Source organism: Condylura cristata, unplaced genomic scaffold (genome assembly GCF_000260355.1).
Source record: "Condylura cristata isolate star-nosed mole 26May11 unplaced genomic scaffold, ConCri1.0 scaffold00028, whole genome shotgun sequence".
Taxonomy (NCBI): domain Eukaryota; kingdom Metazoa; phylum Chordata; class Mammalia; order Eulipotyphla; family Talpidae; genus Condylura; species Condylura cristata.
Window position 1 is genome coordinate 13,756,998 of NW_004567129.1, and position 19,598 is coordinate 13,776,595.

At 40.8% G+C, this 19,598-nt stretch overlaps 2 protein-coding genes across 6 annotated transcripts in view; one reads left to right on the plus strand and one right to left on the minus strand.

Moving 5' to 3' along the window:
• Window positions 1–19,598, plus strand: part of IST1 (increased sodium tolerance 1 homolog (yeast)) — a 20,202-nt gene continuing 604 nt past the window's right edge. The window contains exons 1-11 of one of the 5 annotated variants that reach the window (XM_012730700.1): window positions 18–87; window positions 2,366–3,038; window positions 6,493–6,595; window positions 7,013–7,193; window positions 7,897–7,984; window positions 10,647–10,730; window positions 11,083–11,193; window positions 11,787–11,999; window positions 12,596–12,679; window positions 13,663–13,708; window positions 15,414–16,818. In XM_012730700.1, coding sequence (XP_012586154.1) covers window positions 6,508–6,595; window positions 7,013–7,193; window positions 7,897–7,984; window positions 10,647–10,730; window positions 11,083–11,193; window positions 11,787–11,999; window positions 12,596–12,679; window positions 13,663–13,708; window positions 15,414–15,616 — 1,098 coding nt within the window. In that variant the 5' untranslated portion in view covers window positions 18–87; window positions 2,366–3,038; window positions 6,493–6,507 and the 3' untranslated portion in view covers window positions 15,617–16,818. Of the gene's footprint in view, window positions 88–2,365; window positions 3,039–6,492; window positions 6,596–7,012; window positions 7,194–7,896; window positions 7,985–10,646; window positions 10,731–11,082; window positions 11,194–11,786; window positions 12,000–12,595; window positions 12,680–13,662; window positions 13,709–15,413; window positions 16,819–19,598 lie in introns of those variants that run through there. The other 4 variants (XR_001145892.1, XM_004690412.2, XM_012730701.1 and 1 more) reach the window with 4 other exon arrangements.
• The window catches only part of PKD1L3 (polycystic kidney disease 1-like 3), a 27,567-nt gene continuing 25,274 nt past the window's right edge, over window positions 17,306–19,598 (minus strand). Inside the window, 1 exon segment of the mRNA XM_012730470.1 lies at window positions 17,306–18,167. Within this exon segment, the coding sequence (XP_012585924.1) occupies window positions 18,056–18,167 (112 nt within the window). The 3' untranslated portion in view covers window positions 17,306–18,055.

Consider the following 19,598-nt stretch of genomic DNA (forward strand, 5'->3'; position numbering starts at 1 on the left):
CTGAGGCCGACGGAGCCGCCATCTTGAGTGTTGAGGTTTCCTTCCTAAGCCCGTCTTTGCCGTTTTTTTACGCCTGCTTTCGATCGGGTGAGTGTGACATCCTTAGCGTTGAGGGCTTTTGTTTCCCTTCCAGTTGTGTTTCTGAGGTAGAAGCTTTCAACTAGGGCTAGCGATCGGGGTTCAAACGGCCCCGAGCTGGCTTATGAAGAGAAAGGGATCGTGGATGTGAGGGTCAGGTCGAAGGAACCTCGGCTCAGTGCTGGGCTCATGGGCGTGGCAGGGCCGCGAGCCGCTTGGCTTCTTGCAGCCGGAAACTTTACTGCTCTTCGCTCTGTTCGGTGGCATCTTTTCCCAGGGGAGGAAACAGGGCTGCTTGGTCCCCGACGCCGATCATTGACAGCTCGGCCGGCATTCGGCGGCGGCACCCCTACCGTGTGTCTCCGGCCCTGAGAGACTTCGGGGAGCTGGTATCGCCGGGGCCCGCTGAGTCTGAGAGCCGCCCCCGGCTCCTGGGCAGGTTTCTGAGCCGCCAGGACTTGGGCCCCCGTTGGTTGGAAGCAGTTTGCCTTTTACTTTCGCTGAAGGAGGCAGCGGCCTCTGCCCTGTTTTTCAGACCCTTGCTTGTCTGGAGAGGCGCCAGAGGCCCCGTGCTTAAACCCTCTTTAAGTTGTCGACGCCCCTTTTCCGGGTGCTGGAGGCGAAGACTTGAAACTCGACCCCCATAAAGTTTGAGCGGCCGGGATCCCGAGCGTTGGTTAAATGATTAGGTAGTAGGAAAGGGACGGCCACTTTCACTCTGAGTAGGAAAATTAACAGTTGGTCTTAACTCTCTTGAGGTTTTTATTTCCCCCCCTGTTCCCGCTTATGTTTGTACCTACAAACCAACAGTTCATGGAAAATCTTGATTGTGTAGTTTTCCAGAAACACATCTTCTGGGATAGGAGGACTTGGTGACAGCCTTTTATTGGCGTGAAGGCCGTTTTGAGGTCTCAGCGGCAGTGTTACATTTTAAGGTCATTACTCTTTTAGTTATTATTCTGTCCGCATTAGCTGTTTCATTCTCTTCTTTTCTTGCCTTTGGTATCTCAATGTTCAGAGTCCCCCAACTTTAGTCTACATAATTTAAGTTCTCTTTCCTTTAAAATCATCAAAATCAAGTCTCAATTATATGTAATCTCTTGACTTAAGAGAAAAGCAAACAACAAAAAAGTGTAACCTAGTAAAATAACTGCGAATGCAGAAGTGGTATGCACTTGAATACTAATTTCAGCATTGTTTATATGACATAATTGTCAAAATAATCGGGAATTTATAAAAAAGATTATTAGTTGGGAATTTTAGACAATTGTTATAAAGACTGTAGAGCTATTAAGTGATAAAAGTATTCAGGAGTGCTCAAAGCCCTGAAGAAGAACTTTCAGTAAAAAGTAGTATTTGTGAATTTCTGTCATGTTTCATACATTAATTTTATTGAAAAATAAAGGTACTTTAATAATGCCTACACATTTCAGTTTTTATAGTCTTTTCAAGAAAACCTCTGAATTCTAGAACCTGTACTTGTGTATTATGCTTGATGCGTTTGGTCTTTCATTCATAAATACCTGGCTACAGTTTATTGTGTGAAAATACAGTACACTTAGCGCTCTCACTGAAATAATTTTAAGAATTTGATTATATATTTGATTATATATTGACTTCTAGAGCCTTCTCATGTCATATTTTCTGCAGTTATGACTACCATAACTGCAATATGGTAGTCATACCTAACTTTGTCCTATAACTTATTTTATAAGAAAGGAATATTCAAAGTCTGCAGAGGCAAGCCCAAAACTAATCTGGAGGGCCTCTAACTTTGAGATGGCTTTGCCAACCTCCAAACCTGCTCTGCCTGCAGACAACAACATCCCAGAAGGGGAAGAAAGATGGATGTCTCCCACTGCAGATAAACCTTAAAGAGAATGGTCTGCCAGTGAGGGGGACCCAAACAAGAAGGTACAGGGCTCTTGCCTCGCTCCAAGTCTTGCAAAACTTGATGCACTGAGGTTTATCTCAGGGACTTGATGGCATTAACCTGATAGCCAAGATTTCATGACTCACTGGCATGTCGGGCTGACAACCCAGTCTTTATCAAACATAAGAACATTCATGCTGGGAAGAAAGTAGTTGGTGTCCATAAGCTCGCTGAAAAATGCCTTGGGCTAACTGGCAGAATGTCTTACAAGGGAGTGTACCGTATGTACGCTGTAAGAGTATTAGCTGAGTGGCAGTTATACACCAAAATGTAGCTTTCATTGACCAAGAACGAGGACAAGGATAAAAAACATTTTGCCTTCTATGCTAATATTTTGTTCAACTGGGTTTCTAGGTTTGTGCCTGATGCCAGGCACAACAAGGCTGATCCAGGCCAATGCCACAAGCCGATTAAACCTTTCAACAAGCTGTCTGGTATGACAGAAAACCTCTTCACCTTTGTGCTCCCAAATGGGACAGTAGCTGAGAATATCTACTGGGTTTACTCATGTTTGGCAGCATTGCCTACCTCCATCACCTGATCGTCGGTGTAGACTTGAAGGAGAGGTCATCTGTCGTGTCATCAGTTGGATGTGATACCAATTCAGGATTCATGCGCCTCAGAATGGAAGTAATGTTCACTAGAGCCTCCTGGGTCATCGCCACCACCTGGAAGAAGAAGGAGGTTGATAGCACCTAACAGGCCAGGACACCATGCTGTGCTATAACCAAACATTTGCTGCCACAGCCTCTCTGGGTATAAGCCTTGAAATGAGGTGCCTCATGGTGTGTCATAGTACAACCCATTGCTCGGGTTGTATTATAACTATTGTACAGTTCCAACACCCAAACGTAGGACTGTAGTTGCATAGTACATATACCTTCTTGGAGAAAAAAGAAATTTCAAGATACAATGGATTTTAAATACAAAAATTTCCCAGTATGTGACAGTATCATTCTAGTCATATTGATTTGCTACAAACTCTAAAGCTGAAGGTAGTCAAAAAGTACAGACTTCCACATTTAAAGTAAGTCATGGGGATGTAATGTAGAGCACAGTGACTACTGTTAAGCCTGTATTGCATATTTGAAAATTGCTGAGAGAATAAACCTAAAAATTCTCTTCAGGAGAATTTTCTAACTATGTATGATGATAGCTATTAGTGATTATTTTACAATTTATGCAAATAAGAGATGATTTTTATGTCAGAACTGTTAATTTTACAAAAAACATGGTACTTTGTCCTAACTTGTGACTCTATCAAACCACCCGATATTGTTATATTTCTCATTGTGAAATATCCAGCCATGGCTGAGGAAGACAAATTATAAACCCTTTAGCACCACTTACTTATTTGTGGCTCTTAACCATAGTTGCCTTTTTTTTTTTTTTTTTTAAAGATTTACTTATTTGTATATACAGAGCTAGGGTACAGGCCAGAGGTGCAGGGGCGGTGAGAGGATTCACCAGAAACGGTGGGGAGCAGCACAGGCAGACTGATGAAATAACACTGCTGAGGGGAGCCGCGGACTGGTCAGGGGAGGTCTGCCATGCCATGTGGATCACCTCCAGGGCGGGTGAGGTTTGAACTCAGGCTGAAGTGGCTTTAGCTTATTAGTGCTGTGCTTTAAACCCCCCTGCACCATCAGGGAGGGCGCACCTTTTTTTTAAGTTACTATTGGTGAGTAACTTTCTCTGACTAGCCTATAAACTCCATGAGGGCAGTTAATTATGTCTCTCTTCCCCTTACCATTATAGCTCTAATACCCAACTCAGTGTAGTAGGCAGTAAAATATGTTTGTTCAAGGGTATTAAAATACACACACGGCCCTCCCTGGTGGCGCAGTGGGTTAAAGCACAGCACTGAGAATCTAAAGCCGCTTCCGCATGAGTTCGATTCCCGCCTGCCCCAGAGGAGACCACATGGCGTGGCAGACCTCTCCTGACCCGCCCGCTGCTCCCCTCAGCAGTGTATTTCGTTGATCTGCCTGTTCTGTTCCCCACTCTGTCTCTGGTGAAGCCTCTCACCGCCCCTGAGCCTCTGGCCTGTACCCCAGTTCTGTATGCACAAATAAATAAATCTTTAAAAAAAAAAATACACACACACACACCACACATAGTGTTACAGTTTTTAATGGCAAAATTATATAGTAGTATGTGATTAAGATAGCTTGCTTGGATTTTGAATTTAGATGCACCTAAGTTTTATTTTCTACTTTACCACTTAGTTATTGACATTTAATCTCAAGCAAATACCTGGTAGAATAAATGCTAATATTAGTTACTTTTTTCCCCTACTGTTCTTTTACTCTCCATTCACCTCTGGTTATGAGTAGCTTGAGAATGAAGATACTCTGTATCTGCCTAGCACTAAAACATAGTTATTGTCCAATTGAAGTTTTGGGTTTTTGATCATGAGACATGTTACAGCATAAACAATGGCATGTTTCAACTGTAGTGATTTCAGAAAGTGTCTTGTTCTCTTCAGCCCCTGGGATTTTATTTTATTTTTAAAAGGATTTGTTTATTTATGCATACAGAACTGGGGTGCAGGCTCAGGGAGAGGATTCACCAGAGACAGAGTGGGGAGCAAAACAGGCAGACTGAGGAAGTACACTGTTGAGGGAAGCAGCGGGCGGGTCAGGAGAGGTCTGCTGCGCCATGTGGGTCACCTCCGGAGCTGGGGGTCAAACTCCCATTGAAGTGGCTAAGGCCAGTTTGCAGTGCTGTGCTTTAACCCATTGTGACACCAGAGCGGGCCTCACCTGGGATTTTATAAGCACCCCCACTCCCTCTGCCTCAGTTATACCATCTTTTTACCTTGTAAATACCTTACTTGTCATTCAGGACTTTGCTTAATTAGGCTTTTCCTTCTCCTGGGTAGAGCATGCTATAACATCTCTAAGCAAGTTTTTTTTTTTTTTTTTTTTAGAATAGGATTCTTAATCTTACACTGTTGATGCACTGGGATGGGTAACTTTTGGGGGGAGGGTGCGGTGAGGACTGACCTGTTACTAGCAGCACCCCTGGCCTCTCTCCAGGTGCCAGTAGCTACTCTTCTTATGATGGCAACACAAGATGTATCCAGTTATAGTAGTCAGTTGTCCTCTGGGAGTAAAAATCACCTCTGTTTGAGAATCACTCTAGATAAAAAGAGTCCTTGCCAAACAGTACTGTAGGTATCGCATTTTTTCAATGTAATATAAATGCTTTTGAGGGCAAGGATTGGGCCTTTTTATGTCCAGTATATAACCAATTGCTGACATGAACCACTCGGTAAGTATTTATTGAATGGATAAATATAATTCAGTATAATGAATCTTAGATATTTTGTATCGTACATATAAGCCCCACTGCAAACTGGGACTGGGATTACATTAAATGTGGGTTAAAGTCTTCTGAAGATAATTTCACTAAAGGAAAATAATCTGCTGTTTTCTGTTTATATGTATGCATACAAATATTCCTAGTGCTGTCAACTTGTATAAACTTTGGTTTCATATTCTTTGGTACTTTGTTAGACCTAGCTTTTGTTTGGATACTATATGTTCTGAAGCTCAAGTCCAGAATTGAGAGAAAAAGAAATTGTGTGTTGAAATAGAATGCACAGTGGTCGGTACACACTGGTATACAGTAAAATGTTGTGGGTGAGGGGTGGTTTTGTTGACTATAACTGATAGTGAAAATTTGGTAATAGTCTGTTGTAAGGGTGCCAGTCCCCACCGTTTTTTTTTTTTGCCCCCTTAGACATTTCACCCTTTGTTTCTCTCTCTTTGCTTTGTATTTTAAAATTGAGCTGTAATGTCGGTTAACAATATAATTCAAAGGTAGAAGTTCCTGCCTCTTCAGATGTGTCACCATACCACATCTGTCACCAAGGCACTAATGTCCATTATAGTCCACTGGACACTATCTCCCCTTAGATTCCAGTGTGTTTTTTTGTATATGAGAGGTTAATGTTATTTCTGTGATCTTGGGCAACACCTTTTCCCAAAGGCTAAGACTTGGTAGGAGGATTTGAGGAATTAATGCTTGAATTTGAATCTAATTTTTACCCCATCACTACTCCTGATGAGATTTTTGGGATAATTAGACCACTTTTATACCAATTCATAGATGCTCACTTTTCATTCATCAAATTCTTTCAGTTTTGCCTTCAAAATAGATCTCAAATCTAATCACTTCTATTACTGTTATTGTTAATTTCCTCAGTCTGAGTTCTTTCATCTGGTCTAAAGAAAGAATCTTCTCGTTGGTTCTGTTTGCATTATTATCATCCCCCAATTAATTACCCACATAGCAGCCAAAATGATCCTTTAAAATGTGAACAAGGTCTTGTCATTTGCCACATCATGTCAATATCAGAGTGGCACTAGGAAACCATCCTGGTGTATATTGTCAGATGATCTGTTTTTTAACTGCTGTTAGTTTCTGAGCCAAGAGTAACTTGAAAATTGTCACTGTGCTTATTTTTTTCCCAGGAGGAACAGCACAGCATGCTGGGCTCTGGATTTAAAGCTGAGCGTTTACGAGTCAATTTGAGATTAGTCATAAATCGTCTTAAACTGTTGGAGAAAAAAAAAAGTAAGTACTGTGTGATTGTCTTATATTTTCTTTCCTAAAATATGTCATTGGAGTCTAGCTCCCCAATATTTGTTCATTCAGTCTAGTACTGTAAAGTCTTGGGAACCCCATTATTTTTTAAGACTTAAATGCATTTCTGCCACCCTTTGTGACTACTTAGACTGAATCACTTTATTTCAGGGAAAGGGACATACTCTGTTGCTGTGGAGTAAGTAACATGGTGGAAGTTTTTGGCTGCACAAATAATAGTGTTACCTAGACAAGTAGCAAGTTAAAGACTAGATGGGATAGGGTTAGATTTGCTAAGGGAGACTGAGCAAGGGTGATAGGAATACCTACTTCTCTCTGGGTGGAGGCTGTCTAGACCATGGCTCGGAGTACTACTACGGTGTGACTGTAGTGGGACTTTTGCCCTAGCCGAACTGGCCCAGAAAGCAAGAAAGGAGATTGCTGACTATTTAGCTGCTGGGAAAGATGAACGCGCCCGGATCCGAGTGGAGCACATTATCCGAGAAGACTACCTTGTGGAGGCCATGGAGATCCTGGAGTTGTACTGTGACCTGCTGTTGGCGCGGTTTGGCCTCATTCAGTCTATGAAGTAAGACAGTTTGTCTTTTATTATTCAAGCTTCATTGAAGTATAATTGATAGAGGAAAAACTACATATTTCAATATGTAGTTTGATGAGTTTGGACATATGCATACACCATTGTAGAGCATCACCACAATCAAGGTAATAAACATTTATCATCACCAACTGTTTCCTTGTGCCAGCCCCCACCTTTTTTTCATAAGAAGACTTAACATGAGATTGGTCCTTTGAACAGCTTTAAAGTGCATAATATATCATTGTTTACTTTAGTACAGTATGCTCTTGGTCATCTTGTATAATATTTTGAGTCAATGAGCTAATTGGAGGAGAGTGATTTTGGTTTCTTTTTACATTTAGGAGATAATACTAAGGGGCTTTACGTACCCAAATACCTTTTTTCTACCATTTGCTTGAAGGCCTGCTCTCAATGTAGACATCTGTTGGAGAGAAAAATATAGAATCTGAAATCAGGAGGCTTAGGTTTGGATATTGATACCCAAAATTTCTGAATTTTGACCTTGGACTCACCCCTTAGTTTGAAATTTCCCAAAAGTAAAAGGGGATGATGAAAATGGCTAGAAGACTAAAGTTATTGTGATAATTTGGTGAGATTTGTGAGGTAGCTTTAGAGGCTACTAGGTATGTGATACAAATGTTAGGGTTTTGTTCATTTGTTTTATAGAATGTTAAATTTTATTTTTATCCTTTAGGGAGCTAGATCCGGGTCTGGCTGAATCTGTGTCTACATTGATCTGGGCTGCTCCTCGACTCCAGTCAGAAGTGGCAGAGTTGAAAATAGTGAGTACTAGCAGTTTCAGTCATGGACGTAGTTTTTCATATTGTTAAAAAGGTTGGTTCCCATAAATCATTTCCACTTATTTGACTAAATGTTTTGTGCCCCTCTCAAGTTGCCTTTGAAATAAATTTTGAATATTTGTTTTTCTTCCTTTTCAGACCTTTTATAAAATGTTTTTTGAAAACTCAAATAATTTTTTAAAGGAGCAAACTTTTATGTGCCCCAGGACTGTCTTAGTATTTTTTTTTAATGTTATCTAAGTATATACAGCTCAAGTTCTTATACAACTGTAAACCAATAAAGTTAAAGTAACATTAATTAAAAGTTATGGATATGTGCTTTAATCTTACAAATCTTTACTGAGCAGAGTAATGGGCTCAGTGGGCACTGGGGGAGGGTATAATGGTGAACAGAGTAAGGCACTAGCCATACTTGTAGCTTACAGTAGAGCAGAAGAGATGTTTAAAAATTAAAATATGGATACGGTACTAGGAGGATACAAATCCAACTGAGGTATTTTATCTCATATTTTCTACATCTTTGCTTTTTTGTTTTATTCTTTAGAGATTGTCTTAATCTTACAACCATATTTTGAGGTTTCCTTGTCATTCTGCAATGATTATTTCCTTCTTTCTTAGACTTTTTTAAGAGATTATTTTTTCTCATAGGTTTGTAAATACTTATAGCTAAGTTTCAGCACTCCTGTGCTCTCTGCTGCTCTTGGAGCGAGTCCTTTTAATTTAACCTCCTAGAGAAAAAAAAAACCTGCATTCTGATAGGGTAGGGTTTTTTGGAGAGGAATGGGAGCATAGAGGCAACTTCTTTTACTTGGTTTTTCCTCTCATATTTTATTGATTTGACACTCATTTACATAATTATAATGTTGAGAATATAACTTCATGCCTTCTTATGTGTACCTACCTTACTCAGCCTTCTAGGATCTCCAGTGCCACAACCCTTTCATTTTTATGTCATCCTTTCCATCCTTCCCTCCCCTTTTTCTCTGGTAACCAGTTCATTTTTTACAGAGACTCAAGAATTCTTGTTTTGACAGTTCAGTTATTTCAAAAGTGAATGAGACAATCTGGTAACTTTCATTTTCTAACATTTCATGTAGCATTTATATCCATTTTACCCCAATAGGTGCTATTTCACCTTTCAAATAGTTGAGTAATATCCCACTGAGTACATGCTCCCCAATTTCATTAGGAAGTAATCCACTGATGGGTATTTGGGTTGATAACATGACTTGGCAGTTGTGAATCCTGTTGCGTGAATGGGAGAGTGATTAAATTTTCTCAAATTTACAATTTTCATATTTATCCTAAAAGTAGTATTCCTGGATCACATATTCATTTTTATTTTTTGACTCCATACCATTTTTCATGGAGTCAGCTGGAGAGACTGCTCCAATTCATGTTCCCAACAGTGGATGAATGAATGAATGTTCCTTTTCTCCACATCCTTACCAGCATTTGTTATTTCCAGTCTTTTGCCATTCTCATAGGAGTGAGAAGATACAGCTCATGGCTTTGATATATTTTCCTTATAATTGATGTTGAACATTTCTTCCATGTCTATGGGCCTTCTACGTCTTTTTTGGAAAAGTGTCTATTTCGTTTTTTTGCGCCTGCTTGACTGTATCGTTTTGTTATTATTGTTAGTGAGTTCTCCATATAGTTTGGTAAATAGTTTCTTCTTGGGTGTTTGATGTACAGCTATCTTCTCCCAGGTCATAGGGAAGGCATTACTACTTATACACACTTTTAATTTCAGTCTCATTTTTCATTTCTCTTATATTTCTGTATACAAAGTTAATTCCAGATGAAATAAAAATTTACATGTTATTTTTTAAGATTTATTTTTATTTATGCATATAAGAACTGGGGTGTAGACCAGTGGTGCAGACGGATGAGAGGATTCACCAGACAGAGATGGGGGCAGAATAGGAAGATTTATTCTAATACTCTGCCGAGGGGAGCAGCAGGTGAGACAGGAGAGGTCTGCTGCACCACATGGGGTCAGCTCAGGGATCAAACTCAGACCTCGCTAGTGATAGTGCTAAGATCTAACCCCTAGGCCACCAGAGGACCCTCCCTTCTTCAACCTTGTTTTAAAGCTCTTTAGTAGTGCTCTGTTGTTTTTATGATAGAAATGAGACTCCTAACATGGGAGGTGGACACCTCTACTTTCTTTTCCTGCCACATTCCTCCCTCAGGCTCTGCACTAGAGTTTTTATTTGGCTCTATGACTGGCCCTTTTATTCACCAGAGGCTGTTTTCACATGCTCTCATCTTTCCCTGGAGTGCTCAGCATCCTCCCCTTGACCCTTTCCACTTTGGTGAAGTATCGTTTTGTTCAACAAACCTTAACTGACTTTTCTGATCAGATATAAGTCTTCTGTTGTAAACTATTGATAGCATGGTTTATTTTCCCTTGGTTGCACTTAACCAAGTAACATTGTTTGGACTTTAGTTATGTGATTGAGTAATGACTTTGCCACAGAGACTGTAAAACACTAATATTTTGAGTGCATATCATAATGCTTGTAGTAGATTTTGGCGCATAGTTGTGGCTCTGTAGGTGGAGAAATAACTGAAATGAAGGCTTGAAGCAGTCCCTAGGCAGATTCCACATTTATGTACTGTTATGTTTTCCTTATAGGTTGCTGATCAGCTCTGTGCCAAGTACAGCAAGGAATATGGCAAGTTATGTAGGACCAACCAAATTGGAACTGTGAATGACCGGGTAACCAACATACTTGTTAAACATGAAGCAGTGGCCAGGGTGGGGGGAAGGTTATTTTCTTGCCTGCGGTGACTCTTGGGATACCTCTATATGGCTGAGTTAGTCTAGGCTGCACATTTGATAATGAGAATGGGAAAGTGGCTTTCTGCTGGCAGTGCAGTCAACTTAACCTGCACCTCTGATTATGAGGTCTTCTGGGTCCCTTGTGATTTGTGGTGGAAAGACCTACTTAAGTGATATGAGCCTCATTTCCTCCTCCATTTACCTAAAAAAGAGAGGAGCAAAGCTAGACATGTTAGGCTTAACCTGGCTGGTATAGTTCATCCTAACCATGGGTCTTTTACTTACACAGCTAATGCACAAACTGAGTGTTGAGGCCCCACCCAAAATCCTAGTGGAAAGATACCTGATTGAAATTGCCAAGAACTACAATGTGCCCTATGAGCCTGACTCTGTGGTCATGGTAAGTCCACTCTTTCAGACTACAAAGGAAAAGTGTCCAGATTCTAACTCAGGTTTGTGGGGGGCTTTATGTCTTTGCATATTTGCATGTTTGTTTGGGTGACAGAACTTGAAAAAATAAAAACCTTGATTTAACTACAAAGTCATTCATTATTGCTGTTCTTCATGACGTTCAAGCAGGAAATATCCTAAGTCCAAAACAGATCCTGAAACTTATTGGGTACCTGCCATGTGCCAGACATTGCACAAAAGCTGCCAATACAAAGATACTTTTTAAAAAAAGGACTTTGCCTGCAGAGGCTCAAGTGTAGGGCAAAAAGTGTGCAAAAAAAAATAACCATGCAACAGTGTAGCTTGTTGGGATGCTCTGGTTTGCTACTCAGGCACCTTTTCCCTGCAGATTTATTTGCCGAACTTTTGAGAGTGCTGGTAACTGGTAACTTACGCACAACTCAGTATCCTGGTAGTGCAGGGGGCAGGGCAGTGCAGCAGGCACGGCCTAGCTTCTCCCTCCTGCAGCCTCCCCCTGACACCTTCCTGGGGAACCTGGCCTGCAGTGTGGTTTTACAGTATGGGTTTCTTTTTTTCTCTCAGGCAGAAGCTCCTCCTGGGGTAGAGGCAGATCTTATTGATGTCGGATTCACAGATTTTGTGAAGAAAGGGGGCTCTGGAAGAGGAGGAGGAGGAGGGGGCGGATTCACAGCACCAGTTGGTGGACCTGATGGAACAGTATCAATGCCAATGCCGATGCCAATGCCAATGCCATCTCCAAATACTCCTTTCACATACCCACTTCCGAAGGGACCAGTAAGTAAACGTGTAAATGAGTACAAATGTGAAGTGTAGAGACGAATAAAATGACGAATTGGCTCTGTAAATAAATTTAGGAATTGTAGGTTGTCAAGAGGATTTAACAATAAGAACATTTGGCATTAGAACATAGTACTGATTGGGATTCACAGGAAATCTTTTGGTTCAACTGTAGTTAATGGGAAAATCTGGAGAGATGGTGCCACAGAAAATCCATAGGTTTCCTGGACATCTTGGGATCTGTTATGGGAATAGCTTTTTCTAAAAAGTGAGTAACAACCACTTATTACTAGATAGAAAAGCTTCCTTTGTAGAAAAGCTATTTATCATTGCTACTACAAATGTCGGAATAGAATTTTTCCCTTCTAGACAGAGGGACAATTAATTTAGTAATTTAAAGAATTTTTAAAAATCTAGACTCCTTCTGATCATATGTAAATCCAAATATAATCTGAAGCATTCCAGATTTTTAAAAATATGTATTAAAATATATAATATATTACATATATTATATATTTCTCCTTTCCATACACAAACCCTCGAAATTACAAGTTGGGGGCAGTATTTCTGATATTGCCTTTCTCCTCTTGCAGTCAGATTTCAATGGATTGCCAATGGGGACTTTTCCCAATATTCATCCACCTCAGATACCAGCAACTCCCCCATCATATGAATCTGTAAGTGCCCCAGCCTCTTCTGTAAGCAGCAGGAGAGTGAATCCCGTGAAGAGAGCAAAATGATGGCTACAGGGAAGGCAAAATTTTGATCAACTTCTAGTACCAACAGTCCTCTTGCTTTGGATTCTTACGTCGCTTAAACGTTACCCTGGAAATGTGGAGTGGTGATGGGGGCAGCATTACTGGTGGTGATGCTTTATTTGCAATTAAGCCAGGAATGAGAGGAGAGCTGCAGATTAGAAAGTTCCAGTAGGGTACTTAACTTTTTCTTTTGGAATGCCTAGACAGAATCACAGTAAGCTGGTGTTTATATTTAATCTTATGGTTAACACTTACTATATATAGCTAGTATGGTAATGGTGTCCTCAACTGTAGGTGATTATAACAACTTTGGTTTATAATTAGAAGGCTTGTTTTCTTCCTGCCTTGTTTCCTCAGCTACTATGTGCCTTTGAGACCTGCTCCATCTGATAAACTTACAGAGAAAACAAACTAGGCACGTGCTGTGGAAATTACACAGAGAGATGCCCTAAGTGTAACAATCAATGTTCCCTAACTTGCTTAGTGTCTTTCCCTTGATTTTTACCTTGGACCTGAAATTTTCTTAGGTTGTGGCCTGAAATATGTTGTAGGATTGTCCAAAACTTTTCTAGGAATGAGGTATAAGATAATCACCAACATTTGAGTACTTGTTTTGTGGAATGATTTAGTTCTTTCTCTTTGGATGGAAGGTGAAGATACTAGGTTTCAGAGGTGTTATAGTGCTGTAAGCTTTTTCTTTACTTGGCAGTTAAGAGGTCAGCATGGTGCCTGTCTGGTTGGAATATCGGAAAAAATACAAGGGCTAGAAGGATGTTTTCTTTGGAGCAGGTTCTTTCTTTTACTTCTGCTGAGCTGTTTGGCTTTTGAAAACCAGGGAATAATACTGGTGTTGGTATTTTTTTCCAGTGATACCATTCTCTGTAACAATCTTTGTGTTCCAGGTTGATGACAGTGCTGATAAGAATGTCTCTTCTGCACAGATTGTTGGTAAGTGTCAGTTAGAATCCCTTAAGGGTCATTGCTGAACTCTGCTGCTGTTTTCTCACTACTGTCCCCCTCAGAGGCAGTTTTCTCATTCTTGGCATTCTACCCACACACCCGGTCCTCTTGTCCAGTGCATTATAGCGAAACTCAGGATTCCCCTCTTCCATAACAGGAAGACTTTTCCTAGTCTTTCCCCCACCCCTTAAGGCCTAAGTCTCCTGTTTATATTAGCAGTATCCTTCTAGATTTCAATCATGCTCAAGTTCTTTATGTTCCCACTGCTTTCAAACTCTCATTATGTTTGGAATTTTTTTTAATTGGAATGTTAAAAAGAAGAAGCAGGCAAAAATCATTAGTGAACATAGCTCTTTGACTTCACAAAAATCCACTCAAAACACTACCAGCATTCTAGAAACCTAGAGGGGAGATAAACTGGGAGGCAGTTTTGAAATGTAAAAGTCCATTTCTGAGAACCTGAGCAAAACCTATAACCAAAGCAGAGCCTTGAATGATGTTTTACTCAACACTTGCCAAGATCTAACATAAGCAATTACATCATTAGGTGCTGTTTGTGCACTTCCTATATATATGTGTGTAAGTGTATATAGCATATAACCACCACCTCAGGAAAGGTAAAGTGTATTTTTGTCACCCCACAAAGTTGCCTGTGTTCCTTTCCAGCCACCTGCACCCCAGAGGTAAGCACTACTTCTGTTTTCTAAAACTCTAGTTTAGTTTTTCCTGTTCTAGACCTTAGCTATAAATGGGAATGTACAGTATATTTTAAAATATTTTAAAAATAATATAATAGTTTATTTTTACATAATTTTGTACTTTTTTTTTTTCATCTCATTTGTAATCCCCGTGGGTTTCCCATCACCAAATCACCCATGTGCCATCACCATAGTCCAGTGCACTTACCTACCCCCACCATTTTTAATCCCATTCCCCACTCCATCCCCATAAAATGTCTCTGGTATATGGCTGTTCATTATTATTATTTTCTTGCCTAGTCCATTATACTCCTGCTATGAGCAAAACCATGTGGTATTTTTCTTTTTCTTTCTGGCTTATCTCACTTAAGCATGATCTTTTCCAGCTCCATCCAAGTTGCTGCAAAAGACATGTGTTTCTTTTTTTTTTTTTTTGGTTGCTGAGTAATATTCCATTGTGTATATGTACCACATCTTTTTTATCCAGTCATCTACTGTTGGGCATTTGGGCTGCTTCCATGTTTTTCCATTTGTAAATAAAGCAGCAATAAACATGGGGGTGCGGGTACTTTTTGAATCAGTGTTTTTGTGTCTTTTGGGTAGGTACCTAGGACTGGGATTGCTGGGTCATAGGGAAGCTTCATGTTAAGCAGTTTGAGGAACCCCCAAACAGTTGAGAGGGGAGTGATTTTAACTTGTAAAATATAGAAAACCAGAACTACAGATCAGAGCTTGTAAAAGGGAGCCATTTGTACAAATGTACCCCTGTGTACCAAGTCCTAAGCACTATATCTCGAAGGGAAAGTGAAACTTTTGTTCTCACCAATAGGAAATAAAAGTTAGGATTCAGTTCCAGTTAGAAAATGTAGCTCTTAATTGTTCTCCAGATTTGACCTTTAAAATTTAATGTTTTTGCCAAAGTGGGTTGTGCGCTTTGAGGATTTGAGACACTTCTCTGGTGTTCGTAACACTGCTCCTTGCCTTACATTAATTAGGTCCTGGACCCAAGCCAGAAGCCTCTGCAAAGCCCCCTCCCAGACCTGTGGATGTATCCTATGACAACTTTGTGCTACCAGAGTTGCCATCTGTGCCAGACACACTACCAACTGCATCTGCTGGTGCCAGCACCTCAGCATCTGAGGACATTGACTTTGATGATCTTTCCCGGAGATTTGAAGAGTTGAAAAAGAAAACATAGGCCTCTTAAACCAGACTGTGTCCAAGTTCTGGGAGTGGAGACTGAGCAGTTTCTCCTTGTAACAAAGACTCTCCATGAAATCCTGTTTCATCTCTTAACCATCACTGAGCAAACTCTTCTTCTGGGCTCTCTCCCTGTTCTACCACATCCTGCTGCTTTCCAGTTCTTTGTTGCTCCTAAGAGACCAACAGTTGGACACTGAGGCTGGAGCAGCGGCTCCTGGCGCCTGTGCTTGTCCATTTCCTATCAGTGTGATCCCAGGTTCTCTCCTTGCCCATCCCACCACCTCTCCAGAAGGGTGTGAGAAGGTGTAAGCCCTATGGGGAGATCTTGCAAGGTGGCTGGGCAACGAAGAAGAGCACTTCATGTGTCTCAGCCCTGTGCTGAGATTCTAGACTAGAAAAAAACCCCTCTGTTGAGTGGGATTTATGGTGAGTGAGAGAGCCAAGTTGTGTATATTCTCACTCAAATAAGAATGGGAGAGAAAATGACTCAGGAAGCCATTGTAACTGTTCTTGGAAGCTGGGTCCTCTCACTGGCATATACACTACTCCTTGCTGTAGGGCACTGTTCCACCTGGATCCAGTGGCAAAAGTTTATTTTGAAAGTTGAAGGCCTCTTAGTTCTACTGGATTCTCAGGGAGCCCTCTGTGGCCTTTTGCTTTATTTTAAGTGCTGTTTTCCTTTTACCATAGGACAGCAGCACTGTAAATTCCTGTTTTTCCCTATAGTGTGTTCTGTTGGATCGCATTACTGGCAAAGGAAGGACAGGCCACATATTGGACAGAAGTCACCATTCAAGATTAAGGTGGGCTTCCAGTTGCCTTAATAGAAGTACTCAAGTGTCTTGGGTAGTGAGCTGGAAAGCCTACAGGAGAAGAGGGGTTCCTGTTTTCATTTGAAAACTTTATGATTAAGAGAACCTTTAAAAACTGATCTTGGCTACGAGTTTGGTGCCCATGTGGCTATCTATAGCTGTTCACTGCTTTCCTGGATAGAAGAGACTTACTGTAACCTACATGCTCCTTTGCCCCCTAGCTGAGACCGTCCTTCACAGGGATGGCCTTGGATTGGAAGGTAAGACTTTGGCTCCTGTGTAGCATATCTGTACACTTCAAGCAACTTAATGTTTTTGATTGGTTTGTATCTCATAGCTCAGTAGGTGACAATAAAATTAAAGATTCTGTGCTCTGCTTTCTCTACTGCTTGTTTAAATGATGAGGTATCATTTTTGGTTTCAGTGGATAGTATTTTAAAGTGAAAAGTCCATGCTGGCACAAGCCAGAGCAAGCCTGCACTGTTGGCTCTCTGGGTAATACAAATGCCTGCAGTAGTATGAAGCTTATTTTCCTCTCTTTATATATCTGTGTACTTAAGCCTGATGTCATCTAAGTTTGCTTGGTAACTGCTACAGGTAACAGGGCTCCCTATCAGCCAGATCTCATGCTTTTTATCTTTCTTTTTTTTTTAAGATTTTTAAAAAATTTATGCATACAGAACTGGGGTACAGGCCAGAGTTGCAGGGGCGGTGAGAGGATTCACCACACACAGAGTGGGGAGCAGAACAGGCAGATCTATGAAACTCACTGCTGAGAGAAGCAGCAGGCAGGTCAGGAGCGATCTGCCGTGCCATGTGGTCATCTCCCTGGATGGGGATTAAACTCATGCTGAAGTAGCTTTAGCTTCTTAGTGCTGCATTAACCCACTGTGCCACCAGGGAGGGTCTTATCTTTTATTTTTAATAAACTGCAGTGAGGTCATGCCTGACTCATTCTTGTTTCCCATAGCCCTCCTGGAACACAGGTGGTGAGTGTTCTTGGCAGCATAGGTGGTTGATCCTGCATCACTCTTGCAGATTTAACCTTTTCCTGTTAGTGCCAAGACCCATAAGCCTAAGAACTTGTTGCCAAGAGGATTTTGATTCCTTTTTAACAATTATAACTTCTAATTACACCATGCAAAGATAAGTAGTAAGCCAAATTAAGTAAATTAGAATAGTTCACCTTGTAAAACTTCACTGTGTACTGCTGCACTGGATTCCTAACAAACTCGAGAGCTTCTGTGGCAGCACACTTATCCGTGTAGTTTCTTTCCGAGTCTGTTTGAAAGCAAAAAGGTAAGAAATCAGAATTGTTGCTAATGTTAGAGGAAAAAGTACCAAAGATACAAAGAAATTATAAATATGAATAGTGAAGATACTAGCATTGGAATGCTAGGTTTTGCTACCTAGTAGTTGAGAGCTAGCTTTTTATAGTACAGTGGGTAGAGAACTGGGCAAATTGGGTATCCTCAGAAAATGGCAGTGATGATGACTAATAAAAAGGGACATGCTCATAAGCTACATTGTTGGCTTATAATCCTAAGAGCAGCATAGTTGAGCTATGATAAAATATTTTGCAATAACCAAGCTAGAGAATTACCTACATTAAGGGACTTTCTTTACCAAAACTCATTAGAATGACAGAAACAAAGGTTAATGATCACAAGTACCATCAAGATCACACTGGTGAGGATCAGAAAGGCACCCAGGATAGGCTCTAAAGCAAATAACCTGCAAAGACAAAACACTTCTGAGTTTAAACACTGACAGATTAATTTTACTTAAAAAGGTAAGTTACATGCTAATGTTTGGATATGCTAACAAAGAAAAACAACCTGGTATTTACCAGGGAGAAAAGCAAAAACAATGAAAAATACTTTTGAGTGAATAGAAGAACAAGAATGATGACTAAGGGTATAAAAATATGACTTTAGGCCCTCCCTGGTGGCGCAGCAGGTTAAAGTGCAGCACCGAGAAGCTAAAGCCACTTCCGCATGAGTTCGATTCCCGCTGGCCCCGGAGGTGACCACATGGCGTGGCAGACCTCTCCTGACCCGCCCGCTGCTCCCCTCAGCAGTGTGCTTCGTTGATCTGCCTGTTCTACTCCCCACTCTGTCTCTGGCGAAGCCTCTCGCCGCCCCTGAGCCTCTGGCCTGTACCCCAGTTCTGTATGCACAAATAAATAAATCTTTAAAAAAAAAAATATGACTTTAAGAGCTTTCAGAGAAGAAAACTGGTGAGTTGCAATGGAATTAAATGATTTGTAGCTCATGTATGTTTAGGCAATTCTGAAAAATATAAACTAAATGTAGGAACTACACAGAGTGAAAAAATAAATATCTATCAGACATGGTAATAAATACTTCTGCTATGCCAACAACCTACTCTAAACAGAGAAGGATTCCAATAAAATCTTAACAGGTTAGCCAGAGAAAATGGGCTTTTATTTAATATGGATTTTTAAAGTTGTATTTTTTTTCCATTTATTTATCTATTTATTTAAAATATTTATTTATGCATACAGAACTAGGGTACAAGCCAGAGGTGCAGGGGTGGTAAGAGGATTCACCAGAGACAGAGTGGGGTGCAGAACAGGTAGTCAGACAGGGGAGCAGCAGGTAGATCAGACACCGTGTGGGTCATCTTCCTGGCTGGGGATCGAACTCGTGAAGTGGCTGATGCTAGTTTTGTAGTACTGTGCTTTAACCCACTGTGCCAGCAAGGATGGCCCTATTATTATTACTATTTTTTTAAAGATTTATTTATTCATATGGAACTGGGGTACAGGCCGGAGATGTGGAAGGTGAGAGGATTCACCAGAGACAGAAAGGGGAGCAGAACAGGCAGGTCAATGAAGTACACTGCTGAGGGGAGCAGCAGGCGGGCCAGGAGAGGTCTGCCTTGCCATGTGGATCTCCTCTGGGGCAGGCTGGAATCGAACTCATGTGGGAGTGGCTTTAGCTTCTCAGTGCTGTCCTTTAACCCACTGCGTTATTTTTTAAAGGATATATTTTTATTTATACATACAAAAACTGGGGTCAGGCTAGAAGTGTGGGTGTGAGAGGATTCACCAGAGACGGAGTGGGGAGCAGAAGAGGCAGACCGATGAAGTACACTGCTGAGGGAAGCAGCGGGTGAGATGTACCTTCCTATTTTTTAAAG